Genomic DNA, 14,671 nt, shown 5'->3' with positions numbered 1-14,671 from the left:
AAGCTCTAAGATCGTACAAGATTCACACTGTACCTCCCTGCAGGAATATTACACATCAGCTAGATACAAATGGGTTGCTCTTTACAATTTCCTTTCTGTGCCGATCTAGATTTTTTTTTTTGCAGTACCCAGTCCAGCAAACTACGGCTGATGAAAGGGGCTTATAGATTAGTCGAAAGGAGCCACTAAAAATAAAATCAACTCATGTGCTGTTGTATCCGCTGTATATCTTTATATTTAAGACAACATTTCTTTTTGCAATTTAAAATGTCTCATATTAAATGTAAACCTGGGTGAAACAGTGGAATAACTTTTGATTTGTTGAGATCAAATAAATAGCAATACATATTTGGGACCTCAGCAACCGGTACGAAATTATCAGTCAGCAGCTGACTCAGAATAGGATTCTAAAAGTTGAACCCTTTTCTCTGAACTGAGCTGCAAATCCACCTCAACACAGAAAAGATAACCATCAGATGCTTGTTAACACGTCCTTTGCCCACACGCCCCCTCGAGAGAGAGCCGGCCTTTAAAAGGAGTGGTTTACACTGCTGTTAGTATCCAGCATTGTTCAGCCACCTCAGCGTGTTCTTCTCTGCTCTCAGCAAACATGACCACAAACCACTCCAGGAATGCAACTGAGAGGCCGGAGCCTTTCCAGGCAGAAGTAAAAGGTAACACACATTTTTTTCTGCATTATTGACTGCGCAACAGATGCCTTGACTTTAAACCAAATTGCTGAAGGTTTTTTCTATGTTTCTTCTTGTGTAGGGAATATTCCCAGCTGGCTCCAAGGCACTCTGCTGCGCAATGGCCCGGGCATCTTCTCTGTGGGGGAAACCACTTACGACCACTGGTTTGATGGGATGGCCATCATGCAGAGCTACGCCTTCAAAGATGGTTGGTTCCTGCAAATCAAACTTGAATTTTGCATTCAGCTGTATCCATGAAATGTTGTAACATAGATTATGCAAGCTTTGTTTGCTGTTGATCTGTGTTTTACACCTTTAATCTGTTTCACTCATGTTATGTCAGTGAGGAGAGCAACTGAACAAAAAGAGACATAATACCTTTTTCTTACAGGTGAAATGATCCACAGGAGCAGATTTCTTAGAAGTGACACGTATAACGATAACATGGCGGCGAACAGGATAGTTGTGTCTGAAATGGGAACAATGGCATACCCAGACCCAAGCAAGAATTTAATTCACAAGTAAGTGTGTGTTTTACTCTTCTCCTTCTTTTCTTGAATAATTGTGTGTGTATACTCTCCGGTCTTTGTTGATGAGGTGCCATGTTTGGGCTGTTGGTGTGAAGAAAATCAGCCCCGGTAGGGGGTGACAATTTAAACAAGAGATTCATAGGAACATTAACATGTGTATCATCCTGGCAACCCTCAGCCTCAAATTTACATTTGAATTGTCCAGTCTTCCCACCACAACCAGCAGGTATTTAATAGCTCATTTCAATGATACAATTCAGACAAGACACCCTGGCATTACACATAGAAAACTTCGATTTTCTCCCCATGGATTTATGCTCTCCATGATCATCTATATTGTCTTCTGAATCTGAGTAAAGATTGTTTTGTTTGGTTTTAATTGGCCCAACGTGTTTTTATCTTCAACAAAAAGGATTTATTCTACAGCATACCACCATACAGCATAGTTAATTATATTCAGATACATTTTAAATGACTCTATTCCTTTCACCATAACATTGTTGACAAACCCATACTGTAGTTGTTATTATGGCTGGTAGTTTTTCCACAATTTTGTAGAGTGTCCATTGTTCTTCAATAGTTTATTTGAAATCGTCATAGTAGCCTCTGCAACACTCATTAGTGTTGCAACATTGTAAAACTTATTTTAGGTTTGCAGATGGCAGAAGCTTACACCTTTTTAGGGGAGTGAGTCAATTAGGGTCCTTATGTGTTGTATGATGCACATCCTTCCTTGCTATCGTATTTCATTTTTCTTTATTTTCAGGGCCATTACCTTTCTCAACCACACAGTGCCTGACTTCACAGACAACGGTGGAAGCAATTTCATTAAGTATGGAGACGATTACTATGCCACTTCTGAAACCAACTACATCCGCAAGATTGATCCTGTGACCCTGGAAACCCAGGACAAGGTAAATCACTGCTCATTTCGACCACTTACCAATGATCACTTCACACATTTCCAAGTAAAAAGTGTATACCACAGCTAACGAGTTGCTGAACTGTTGCGGGCAGGTGGACTACATGAAGTACCTGCCGGTTAACATGGCTTGTTCCCATCCACACTATGACAAGGAGGGCAACGCCTACAACATCGGAACTTCAATAGCAGCGAGGGGCAAGACTAAATACATACTGTTCAAAGTCCCCGCTGTTACAGAGAAAGGTATTTGAACTTTGCCACCTGCTTTACTTGGCACTAGTGCTGTGCCCTTTTTTCTATCAGCTTTGATAGAGAAAGTTACGATACAACAGAAGTTATTTAAACATAGAAACATGTTATTTAACTGATACCATGTTTACATCCACACACACACCTTGGGCACCCTACAGCTACTGAATGGCTAATGGCCATTGGATAGAGAACTCATATAAGTCATAGCTTTTATTATTTATTACAGGATCAGTTTATCTTAACCATTCTTTGCCAACCTATTAAAAGAATGCCTTGGCCCAATTATTATTGTGTTTTTTTAACATCTCTCTTTATTTGTTTCTTTTCCTTTTGCTCTTTGCTTCAAAGTTTCAGACCAAGGCAAGAGTGTGCCCGCGCTGAAGAGCGTGGAGACGGTCTGCTCACTTCCCTGCCGCTCCCTGCTCACTCCCAGCTACTACCACAGCTTCGGCATGACGGACAACTACTTCATCTTCATTGAGCAGCCCTTGAAACTGGACATCCTCAAGATGGCCACAGCCTACATGAGGGGGGTCAACTGGGCCAGCTGCCTCAAAGTCTGCCTAGAGGAAAATGTAAGGGGGCCACTGCCGTCTGTGTTTTGATTATTGTGATGTATATCCTTCTTGGTAGCTCTTTACAATAAGGGTACATTTATTAAGTGATATATAAGTGTTATATAGTGCTGTTAATGGTTAGTCAATGCTTATTAAGCATTACGAATCTGTTAATGCTTTGTTATTAATGCTTAGGTTAATGCTTGGTGAATGCATGAATGAACTTTGCTTAGATGACTAATGCTTAGTGAAGCATAAGCTAAGCACAATGGTTAGTTAATGCTTAATTTATGCGTATTAAACATTAGCTAAACAGTTATTAACAGTTAGTTATTGTTTAGTTGATGCTTATTCAGCATTTACTAAGCATTAAGTAACATTATAGTAATGTACCCTTATTGTAGAGTGTTACCAAGTATGAAACAGCTGTAGATCCCAGGGAGAAAGGGTGTGCTCAGGTCTGCTATTGTTATGGACAGAATACGTAGTCTTGACAGGGACTGACTCTAGTCTTTTTCTAAATGTTTGTTTTCTTTGTCAGACACTGATCCACCTGATAGACAGAAAGACCGGAAAAGAGGTTGAGACAAAGTACTACACCGGAGCAATGATCGTCTACCATCATGTGAATGCTTTCGAGGAAGACGGTCACGTGATCTTTGATGTCATCGCGTACAAGGATAACAGCCTTTATGACATGTTCTACCTCAAGAAGCTGCAGGAAATGGGTCCGGGAGATGACACCTACTCCAAACCAAACTACAGAAGATTTGCACTTCCCATCTGCGCAGACCAGGTGGGATTTTTTTTTTAAATAAATACAATTGATTTCCCATAAAGTGGCTCAGAGGAACCTTCGGTTTGTGTTACTCTAGCGCCCCCTTTGGACTGATTTAACGATGCCAGCTTTTGTTCCTAGATGAGCGTAGCCATTGAGAAAGAAAAAACTATATAAAAATGGCCTTCTTTGCACTGATCGTTTGCTGTTACATGTAATCTATGATCGGCAGAGGAAACATTTGACTGTTTCAGAAATATTCCCTTGGAGCTTCTTTAAATAAAATATTCAAAATCCTCTAACTCATCGTTTATATTTTATTGAATGGGTTTCACAGAGCATTGCGATTGGAGAGGACCTGGTCAAACTCAAAAACACGACAGCCAGTGCAGTGAAGGATAAGGATGGCAAACTAATGTGCCAGGCAGAGGTGGTCTGTGAAGGTAAGACCAATGCAACTCAATTGGACACTTGTAGCAAATCAATAGTTATTGTTCCAGCATTCTTGCATTGCATCTTTAAGAGTGATCGATTAGTTCAAGCAAATACAAAAACTATAATTTTATTTCTTTAAGGTCTGGATCTACCCAGAATTAACTATGGCCTCAACGGCAAGAAACACCGGTTTGTCTATGGATGCTGTGTGGAGGAGTCTGCTCTGTCAACACAGGTAAGATCCTCTATTGTTTTTTGTATGGCTTTTGCAAAAACAAGACTAATGGGAACGTACAGTATGCTTTCAAAGTCAAAGTATACTTTATTATCCCTGAGTTGGGAAATTTGTGTGGTCAAAAGTGCAGCACATTTAAGACACATAGGCATACAAGTGGGCACACCCCGCACACACACACACAACAACAACAACAACAACAACAACAACAACAACAACAACAACATTTAAGAATAAATAGTTCAGTTCATCAGTGAATCAGTAGCAGGCCTAAAAACAACATTACATCTTTTTTTTTAAACAGTAAAAGAAAAACACAGTGTTCATGATCTTGGCATGTGTCTTTTATTAAAAAGTCTTATAGCAGATGGGACAAATGGCAAGCTAAACCTTTTGGTTCTGATTGACCTTTGCAGCAGCCTGCTACTGCCACTGTTGCTGAGTTGGAACCTCGTATACAGGGCCGCCCATAAGGGGTAAAAACTTTCTAAGTGGGAAAGCTTTCTAGGGCCCAGCCCTTGGGGGGCCCATGGTTTTCAGAGGCCAAGAACCTAACTAAGCTTAACTTTATTTTTAACAGAAATATTCACTATAACCATTTAAAACTTGCACGACCATAACAACAAAACAAACATTATATTGTAACTTGGATAAAATGCCAATATCTACTCCTCCGCTACCCTCCACTTTATGTCTGTCCTGTGTGCACGGCACGCTGAAAAAAAGTCTCTAACACCAATTTTAAAAAGCCTGGCTCAGAGCCATAAGCTGTTTATATTTACGATTTTGACGTTTCGGGGAACGGGCTAGACTTACTGGCTCTGAGAGACAAATATAAACGTGGTTAGTATAAACATAAACAAACAATCGCCAAGTGTTCGCTAGAGATTACCTATATGCCTTTTAAACATCATAACATGATGTACTCCCCCACCCTTACCCAGGGCAGGTGGACTGGGTACCACAACACTGAGCTGAGGGGGAATGGAGGCTGGCCAGGGAACTTGTATAACTTATAATTTGAACCCTTATACAGTGTGCCTTGTAGGCTTCCCACCTAGTAGTAGTAATGTGTCAATCATAAAATAAATATCCATTTGTTCTCCCAGGAATCTTTCAGCCCTGCATCCATTTAATTTGAACTCTCAAAAAATAATCTAGTCTTGAAGAGCTTCTTTAAATTTGAGTTACAGTAACATGATTTCCTTGATGAATTCAGGTGTCTCCATATCAGATAAATGTAGTTCTTTAATACAATTATGCATTACTTTCCTTTCCTTTTTTGTGTGCCATATGGTTACAAAATTTGGTTTTGATATATTGTTGTGCAGTTTTGGCATATGGATTATTTTACCTGAGTCGTCCTGCTACTTGTGTCTGGGTGTTATTCTATGAATTATGAAAAGTATTTTGACCCCTCAGGTAAAACACCTTTTGTTGTTCTTCTTCATTCTTATAAAGTTGACAAGGTAATTACTCTGTTGTTTTCCTGAGTCTACAAACAGGTTTAAATTCATTATGTACATTTTTGTGTTAAAGAATTTCCCTATGGGGACAATAATGTCCAAAGTCTTTGACCCATGTCTTCAGGTTGACACCAGTAGCCAGGTACAATTTGAAAAATGTTCCATGAGTTTCATGCCACATACTGAACATACTGCCTAGACCAGACCCAGGTGTCACACCATAAGGATGTCTGACCAGTTCTTTACTGCACCTCAGGGGCAGCCCGCAGTATTAGGCAATATCTGTGATAGTGTCCTTTGTTGTTGCCTGCTCCTGTGATAAACCTAGTGAATACTCAAGAAAACCAATATTATTTTGTAAAAATCTGTTGAAATAAAGCAATTGCATGAGTTTTAGGGTATTACAATAAATTGGTAAGTGAGTCAGAAATGTGCTACTATTTTAAAAAATATATACAGTATAATAATCACAAAAGAGTCCTTTTTCTCACTTGAGCTCCTGCTCCCAAAACTCTTGCTGAACGTCCCTGGTTGATAAGATAGTTAGTCTATCTACAAATACATGTATGTGTTTATTTAGGGATGAGCACGCACACACACATTGATACAAGTAAAGTATGAGTAAGGGGGGCCCATTGACTGGAGGTTTTCAGGGGCCCAGCCAATTGTGTGAGCGGGCCTGCTCCTATATAAGGGGTGGGTAGGATCACTGAGTATCTGCTCAGCTTTATTAACAAGATCTGACCATAGCTGAGGTCCATTGTTTTTACAGTCTCATAGACGTTATTTGCCAATAGCATTTTAAATTCAGGGCGATTGGGAAACAGATTGTTCCTGGCAGCATTGTGTTTACGGTAGGAAGAAAATTGCAGAACTGAGATTTACCAGTTGGGAAGGAAACACTCGTTGAAGTGCAAATTACCAGTTGTCCCGACAAAGACCAAAACACGTCATTGGCCCTGGCTGTGATGCAAACTGTGCAGTAATGCGTCCTTTCCATTTGGTACACCTATACATCAAGGTACAATGGAAGGAAGTGATAAACAGCACAACTTCAAAGTATTCGATAACAAAGCTTTGACACTTTGGAAGAAAAGCTTCCCTTGTGTCTCATTGCTAATCACAGTCCAGAAGTATAGTCCATGCAGAGAGGAAGGGAAAAAAGGAAATATCTCAAATTCAAACAATAAGTTATTTTTTACTTATTCCCACTTGACACACAATTATAAAGACAGAAGAACGCTTACTGTTTTCTTTGAACGTAATTATGTTTGGAAACAGGAATAAAAAGCAGGCCAAGAAAAAGTACACATTTTTCCAGTCTCCAGTCTCTCTGCAATCCTTCAAGTAATACGAGGTTAATAGATAGACGGATGGATTAGTAACATTATCAAAAGCTTGTTAGCCGTTGTACCTGGAAGCGTTGGCGTCTCACTGATTTAGCTCTGGGAAAAATGATTTTCCAAACGTTCAGTGATAGTGACCCATCACTCTGACTAAAGGCAGCCCAAGTAATACTAGGAAGAAAGTTGATCAAGGGGCTATCTATTACTTGATAGCTTTTTACAGCTCTTTTCTAAGTATATAACTTGCCATCAGGACAAAGTCCTGCACGGTCACTCACGATCAAAGCTCATGCTCTAGGTGTTAATATAGGCTGAAGAAAACACTAGATAAGCGGGTAAAACGTGTCTGGTAATGTCTTATCAACATCATTCATCTAAAAAGATTTCTTTCTGGTATGTGTGCTATGTACCTTTTTGATGTAGCTCACAAACATAATCCATTTATATAATTTTAATGATGCTCTTTCTAATCCAGTGATTGTGACTTTTCTAATGTTTAATGTGTTCCCCTATTTTTTTTTAAATTACTGTAGATTGCAAAGTTTGACACAGAAACCAAGGAAAGTGTTCGATGGAACGAGGGCGACTGCATGCCGTCAGAGCCTGTGTTCATCCCCAGACCAAACGGAGAGTCAGAGGATGATGGTGAGATACTGTGTGATTGAGTGACAGGAATACCAGCTGATATATAATAAACATTAGCTAATATCCCTCACTGATTACACCTGTATTGAGGAGACTGTATCTGAAGAGTTATTTAAAATCCGTAAACTATTCCTTTCCATTTGCAGGTGTGGTCTTATCAGCAATAACGAACCCAGGCCAGTCTAGTTACCTCCTCATTCTTGATGGCAGAACATTCAAAGAAGTAGCCCGGGCGTATGTGAACTCTGAGCTCCCCAGAGACATGCATGGCTTTTTTATCCCACATGGAAATTAACGAGTTGTGTAGAAAATACCTTTTGGGAACTTCCCAATGGATCGATTTGAACGTCTGAACAATTTGAGAGAAAAGCAAGATGAGAATGTCTACAGTTATAGTGATTGCTTTCAAACAATTTTCAAAGTAACGTACAGTTTTTATCGATTTTGTGTTGATCAAAATGTTGCTTAACCTTGTATATATATAAATATATGTCACTGTTTCTTATGTAGTCCTCATCCTTTTAATACACTCCCCATAAGCTCTGAGATAAACTAACTCACAAGTAAAGTCAGTTCCGTATTTGAATGCATGCTTCAGTATTGATTTTGATCATTATAATACATTTGAAGAACTTGATCTTATCATATTATAAAGATAACAAGCCATGCTGGAGATATTATGGGTCATTTGCAGCCAATTGTATAAGCAAAGTATCTCACCTCACCACACTCGGCTATTATACCATTATTGTTTTGTTTTCCGTTTGTATTTGTTGAACCCTTTGTAATGTGCTTTCAAAGAGTTTGAAATAAAAATGAAAAGTTTGCTTACTTACCAACATGTCTTCTTTTGTATGACACATCCCTACAGTATTATCATAGTATTTATTGCCCTATATAGGTCTCATCAATATCTTATAAACAACACAGGTATAATCACCATCTACCTATGGTATTACATTGGTCTATAATCATAGAGTAACAGTTCCAGCACCTGGGCCAACAATAATAATAATCACAGTATCAATCCCACCATATGGTCAAAGTATAGGGGACCCCAGTGACTTTAGTGGTGGTATACTATCTATTGCATCAGAGCAGAGGCAGCATGAGACAGCCACTCAAATGCCTCTCTGATGTGATCGTCTGTAAGCCGGCATTTCCTAGTGGCCGTAAATGTAATTGCAGGCACTTGTAGCGTTCTCTCTTCTGATTGGATATCAGTTGTTGTGGGATCCCAGAAAAGTGTATTTGCCGATTACATGCAGAGCGGGTGGCGAAGAGATCGGAGTTATGAAACACGCACACTATATGTGATCACTGTATGAAAATAGAGCGATTTAACACGTATATTAACATTAATATATTGTGAATGGGACAGATTACCACTTGTCCCATATGGGTACCCCCACATATGGGAAAAAAGTGAGGAGTCCAGGGCTAGTTGGTTGACTCTATGGTTTCTTGTTTTTACTATCTCTATCTCTCTTTAACTATGGAAGTTCTAATGTCTAATCTTGATCTATTTTATGCCCCTGTAAAGCACTTGGCCTTGTGTCTGAATTGTGCTATATAAATACACTTTCCTTGCTTCTCTTGCCTATGGTAGTAAACATTTTTTATCTAATTAGCTTTGCCATAAGGTCACACAGGAGCAGCACCTTAGCCGCTCATATCTACCTTGTCTGACCTCAGAGAAACTGGGGAAGTCACATTAGCCAACTAGGGTAAGGGTACATTGATTAACTGTTAGTTAATGCTAAGTTAATGCTATTTATAGGTAGTTAATGTGTAGTTAATGCCTATTTAGCATTAAATAAGTGTTAATGCTAGTTATTAATGATTAGTTAATGCTTTGTTAAGTAATGCTTAGTTAAGCATAAACTAAGAATAACAGTTAGTTAATGCTTAGTTCATGTTTATTAAGCATGTACTTATTAACAGTTAGGTACAAGTTAATTAAGGTACCCTTATTGTAAAGTTTTACCCAGATTTAAAAAAAGGGCACTTAGTTACTCCCTCTGTGAACGCCATTGCATCAGAGTACCATATCATTTCAAGACAAGTGGATATAGATATGGATATACTGTAAATTTGGATGGACCATTAGTTACTGAATAGTGGTGCTATGGATGACCACTAGAGGGAGGCAACAACCTTATTTACTCAGCCATGTCATCTGAGGTATGAATAACATGTATGAATTCATCATCATTTCATTTTTCACTGGTGAGATTTAATTGCACATCAAAACTTACAGAGTCGATAAAATCAAGTAGAGGCGCATTTACTGTTTAATCACTAACAGCACAGTGACAGTACTCATGAATATAACATGATCATGTGTGCTCTGGTCTAGGCCAACAGTGCAACAGTACTAGTCATTACATCACACTATACCAGACTCAATGTACAAGTTATTATTGACCTGAAGATAAAAGGATGCCACATACTCCTTTAGCATTACACTAAAAAAACAAGCTGAGTCAAACAATTGACGTCATCAGTATCAAGAAAATAATCACGGATCAATATTGTTCCCTACTATGTCCTGTGTTTTGACATGATTTAGACTGGCACTGTCAGGCCAATTACCAGAATATTACAAATGCCAGATTGCAACCTTACTTACCCACATTTATTTCACACTGAATTGGTGGAGTCACACCTGCCATGGAAAAACAAACACAAAAAACATAGGCCTACCACCTTCCCTTGTGGATGTTCAGTCCAGTTTTGAAAACACTGTAGAGAGGTTATGAGATAAATTCCGGCAAACTAACCCACAATTTTATAGTTGAGCTCACAAAAGAAAACAATTAAGGGAGACTGGACAAAGTCAATAGTGAGCACTGAAAGAGTGTGCAGGCATGAAGGAAAGGGAAAGGCAGCCCGGAAAGGATGTTTTGTAATTATATTGGAACACACCCAAGTGCAGAGTGGGGAAGAGCACTGTGGTTACCATAGTGATGGCTTCCTGATGCTGGGATGGTGGCAGTAGAGGATTTTCGCTGTGTCCGTTCATAGTCAATGTGTGCAACTGGCCTAGCATTCAGGGACCTAGGTAGAAAATAGCAAGAGGTTGTCTGAGTCCTTTGAGTCCCCAAATGTCAGCATCCCTTTGCTGCCTAGCTGCCCTCCGCTTGAGTCTCCTCTTCTTTAGCTGTAGAGTCCTGGCTTTTCTTAGTGTCTTCTCCCTCATCGCCTGACATACAGAGAGAGAGAGAGAGAGAGAGAGAGAGAGAGAGAGAGAGAGAGAGAGAGAGAGAGAGAGAGAGAGAGAGAGAGAGAGAGAGAGAGAGAGAGAGAGAGAGAGAGAGAGAGTAAGAGGGACAGAGAGAGACATACAGTCTGTTGTTTCATGCATAAGTTACTCTGCGTGGAGTAAGTGATGCGAATGAGGTTGATTGAATCAGCGAGTGAGTCACCATGAAAACAAGGGAGGTAGAAGTTGCTGAGGTATAACATACAACCATGAGATTCAGCCAGGTATACTGTGTATACAGCAGTGGGATTTTAAGGTGGTGTGAGGCCGATCAATCGAAGAAAACTATTGGCCATCAGTCTTCACCAGCGCAAACGTCAGGGGGGAAAACGCCCCAGACGGCCCCAGATTTCAGCACCATGGACAGTGTTCTTTACAAAATGTATGACTAGGCAACTAGTGTTCATCTTGACAGTTTAAATAGCAAAAGTGTGTCTCCTATACTCAACAAAGTCAAGTCTCAGTGAAGGTGCACTGGAGGTTCCAAGTGTCTACATTACACGGCGTAAAAAAACAAAAACATTTGCCGTCATGACTGGTAATGTTTCTCACCTGACTTGTTAAGCTGTGCCAGGTCAGCTGGTCCCTGCGCCCCAGGGGCTGCTGGGAGTTCATGGACGGCGTTCCTGCGGCCGGACCGTCGAGAGGCGACAAAGTCCTCATAGGACGCCTCCACATCCGTCATCGCTAACACACCTCACCATAGCAGGGCCTAGCACACACACACACACACACACACACACACACACACACACACACACACACACACACACACACACACACAAATAAAGTAAATAAACGTGCCTTACAGACTTCATAGATACTTCAGGAGTTTATAGCTGACATGAAGAAAGTGACACAGTTACCAATGCACTCATTCAAAACATCCCTCCCTCCTCTTATTTTATGACCTAATCCCTATTAATCTGTTTTAATCTCAGTCCGTCTAGGGCACAAGTGACAACGGAGGACACACTTAGAGAAAGACACTGGGCAGTTGAATGTAAACACAAACGTGGGTGCTCTTGAACTGATGCACTACAGCAACCAAAAAGGGGCAATGTTGGAACAAGGGAAGACAGTACTGTATTCAAATTGTCATCCTACGCGGGGGTGAGCATGGAGCATGGTGGGAGCCGTGTTGCCACAGAGATTTAGGCTAAACCCCTCTGTTGTAATTCAAACACTCTGTATTAATCTGCCTGAGTAAAGTTGACAGAAGAACTGAGTAGGTTCTGCCATTCCTGCCCCAGTTTTACTCATGGAAAAAAGTCACACACTTCAACAAAAATAATTTGATATGTGCATTTAAGACTACAAGTAAACAAGCTTTAGGGGATTTTGCTAAAATGACCTCAGCTCCTACGTCCATTTGTGGCAATTTTTTAGAGCTGAGCAAACTGTGACTGACCATGGCTAATTTTTGGATGCCTCTTCTGTTATCATCTGAACACGCTCCCACTCAGCTGTCATTCTCAAAATGGTGTCAAGACGGGCAAGACCCAACAGATGTCCATGTGCAATTGTCAGACTCATCATGGGGAGGCAAGAGACACAATTTGATTCTCCAATATAAAGCCAAGGATTAACTTCCGAATTAGTCATCTCCCCAAATCATAAGTACACACTCAAATGAAGCACAGAAACATTTGAAATGGAATTTGATGTGTATAGGCCTACATCAGTTTATCAAATTAGTATTGTTTTCTTTAAATTATCAATTCAAGTTAATTTCTTACTGCCAGTGAATGTATATTATGTGTGACTAAGATTAAGATTAAGATGACAAAACATTCTTGGCATGTCCATGAAATATTCATTTTTCAGTGTTCATAATTTAATCACACTCTGGCATCCGTGGAGTAGAACATCAGCAGGTTAGCAGGGTCTGTGTGTTATGTGTGTTTGTTTCCTGCTCTTGCAGAGGCATGCTCATGCTGTCCGCATTTGCTCCCATGTGGGAATCAGAGCTCAAGTTGGCTCGAACAACAATATATCCAGCACAGACTACAAACCAATAATCAAATCACTGACTAATACAACAGTAGAGCGTGCATTGCACTCCCCCCTCTGTCTGATTAAAAAGTGAATAGAAGAAAACAAAACAAAACAAACTTGGCTTCTCCTGCTTTGGAGCAATTTGGATTTGTTGTGCTGCCAACCGCATTATCAGCAGCGAGCGTGGCATTGAAGAGGGGGGTGCAGGAATAATGGAGTCCCAGAAACTTATGCCAGCGTTATTCTAGGTGGCCTGGTCATAGCTGGGAATGATGCCAAACTGTCTCTCTATTCCTCCCTCAGGAACACACAAACAGAGAGAGAGAGAGAGAGAGAGAGAGAGAGAGAGAGAGAGAAACACACTGCTCCTAGATAGCCATTTAGAAAAACAATAGTTATATTCCCTTAGGCCTAGTAGGCTATATGTAAGTGTTTTGATATTTATTATATTTTGAGCATCATTTTAAATCCATAGGCTTATGAAAGTAGAGCTACTGGTTGAGTAATTCATTAAACGCCCTTGACATAGTTCTATATGAGCTGTCATTAGTCCATTAAAAACAATGTATTAGCCTGTAGTCTAAATAATTGACGTTTTGCAACATTTATTGGGCTTGGAGGCACCTAAAGAAAGTAGCCTCGTGCGCAACGGAATCCTCTAAATCACTTGCATTCTTGCACAGTAAAGACTTGCACAAAAAAAAGACCTAGCCTTTAAATAAAGACATGCCATTAATGGTGCAGAATCATCCATATGCCTGAACTGACTTCAATTATAAATCATCAGCCATATGTCTTTCTGTGATGACAAAGACCCCCATAGAGATCAGTGCCAGTAAACGCAGCCTGCCCCTTACACTTGAAAGCTATGCATGCAAACTCTGTTCCAAATTGTCATAATTATAAGCATGGTACCTGTTTGGATTATAGGTCCTCTGAATATTCGCATGTGTCAATCACAACAGCTTGAATCCCACTTCAGTATTATTCACCGTTGCGCTCACGACAGAGGATTTACCATCGTCAAGCCCGTGCCAGAATACTAGCCTACAGCTTCCGATTACAATTTTCAAAATAAAGCCCTTATTTGGGAAGTTATCATAGATAGCCTATTACAGCCAGGGCCTGAAATAAACTTGTTGCAACACCGACTAAATCACCTTCATTAAGAATGTAAACTGTCTCATGTTTGTTTATTTATTCATATCGATTATATAAACCGGATTATGAGCCTACGTAGCCTACATACATTCTATAGGCTGGCTATTCATTGGTAAAAAAATAAACAATAATAATAATAAAACGAATAAAAGATCTAGGCTGCAATGCCACCTTCACATTTATCAGTCAATTTGAGTAGGATATAGTAGGCCTATTAAATATAAGGTAGGTACTTTTTTTAACCTTTATTTATACAGGTAAATCCCATTGAGACCGAAGACTCTTTTACAAGGGAGACCTGTTTTCCTTTCCCACGTTACCATTCACATACACATAGCAGGCTAACTATCGACATTCACACGAGGCAAGGTGGGTGAAGTGTCTTG

At 39.9% G+C, this 14,671-nt stretch overlaps 2 protein-coding genes across 2 annotated transcripts; one reads left to right on the top strand and one right to left on the bottom strand.

Moving 5' to 3' along the window:
• The first annotated feature begins 574 nt into the window (after positions 1-574).
• bco1 (beta-carotene oxygenase 1) lies at positions 575-8,696 on the top strand. The gene is made up of 11 exons (XM_080049775.1): positions 575-674; positions 772-900; positions 1,084-1,213; positions 1,989-2,136; positions 2,240-2,390; positions 2,748-2,974; positions 3,498-3,752; positions 4,072-4,177; positions 4,310-4,404; positions 7,750-7,861; positions 8,008-8,696. The coding sequence occupies exons 1-11, from the start codon at positions 611-613 to the stop codon at positions 8,154-8,156; spliced, it is 1,566 nt and encodes a 521-aa protein (XP_079905901.1). The 5' UTR covers positions 575-610; the 3' UTR covers positions 8,157-8,696.
• A 1,451-nt stretch (positions 8,697-10,147) lies between these two features.
• On the bottom strand, positions 10,148-14,112 carry pkia (cAMP-dependent protein kinase inhibitor alpha). The gene is made up of 3 exons (XM_080049782.1): positions 14,040-14,112; positions 11,679-11,838; positions 10,148-11,066 (listed from the first exon to the last, which is right to left on the bottom strand). Exons 2-3 carry the CDS (start codon positions 11,809-11,811, stop codon positions 10,990-10,992), a joined length of 210 nt encoding a protein of 69 aa, XP_079905908.1. The 5' UTR covers positions 11,812-11,838; positions 14,040-14,112; the 3' UTR covers positions 10,148-10,989.
• Positions 14,113-14,671: the final 559 nt, after the last annotated feature.

The sequence above is a fragment of the Ammodytes marinus genome (genome assembly GCF_949987685.1).
Source record: "Ammodytes marinus genome assembly, chromosome: 21".
Taxonomy (NCBI): Eukaryota; Metazoa; Chordata; class Actinopteri; order Uranoscopiformes; family Ammodytidae; genus Ammodytes; species Ammodytes marinus.
This window is presented reverse-complemented; position numbering and strand designations above follow the sequence as displayed.

Bases quoted from the DNA above. Each gene is read 5' to 3' on its own strand.
- bco1 (XM_080049775.1), top strand. From the start codon at position 611: ATGACCACAAACCACTCCAGGAATGCAACTGAGAGGCCGGAGCCTTTC. The intron at 2,137-2,239 runs GTAAATCACTGC...TGTTGCGGGCAG, and splicing joins CCCTGGAAACCCAGGACAAG to GTGGACTACATGAAGTACCT. The intron at 7,862-8,007 runs GTGAGATACTGT...TTCCATTTGCAG, and splicing joins CGGAGAGTCAGAGGATGATG to GTGTGGTCTTATCAGCAATA.
- pkia (XM_080049782.1), bottom strand. From the start codon at position 11,811: ATGACGGATGTGGAGGCGTCCTATGAGGACTTTGTCGCCTCTCGACGG. The intron at 11,067-11,678 runs GTGAGAAACATT...TCTGTATGTCAG, and splicing joins GGCACAGCTTAACAAGTCAG to GCGATGAGGGAGAAGACACT.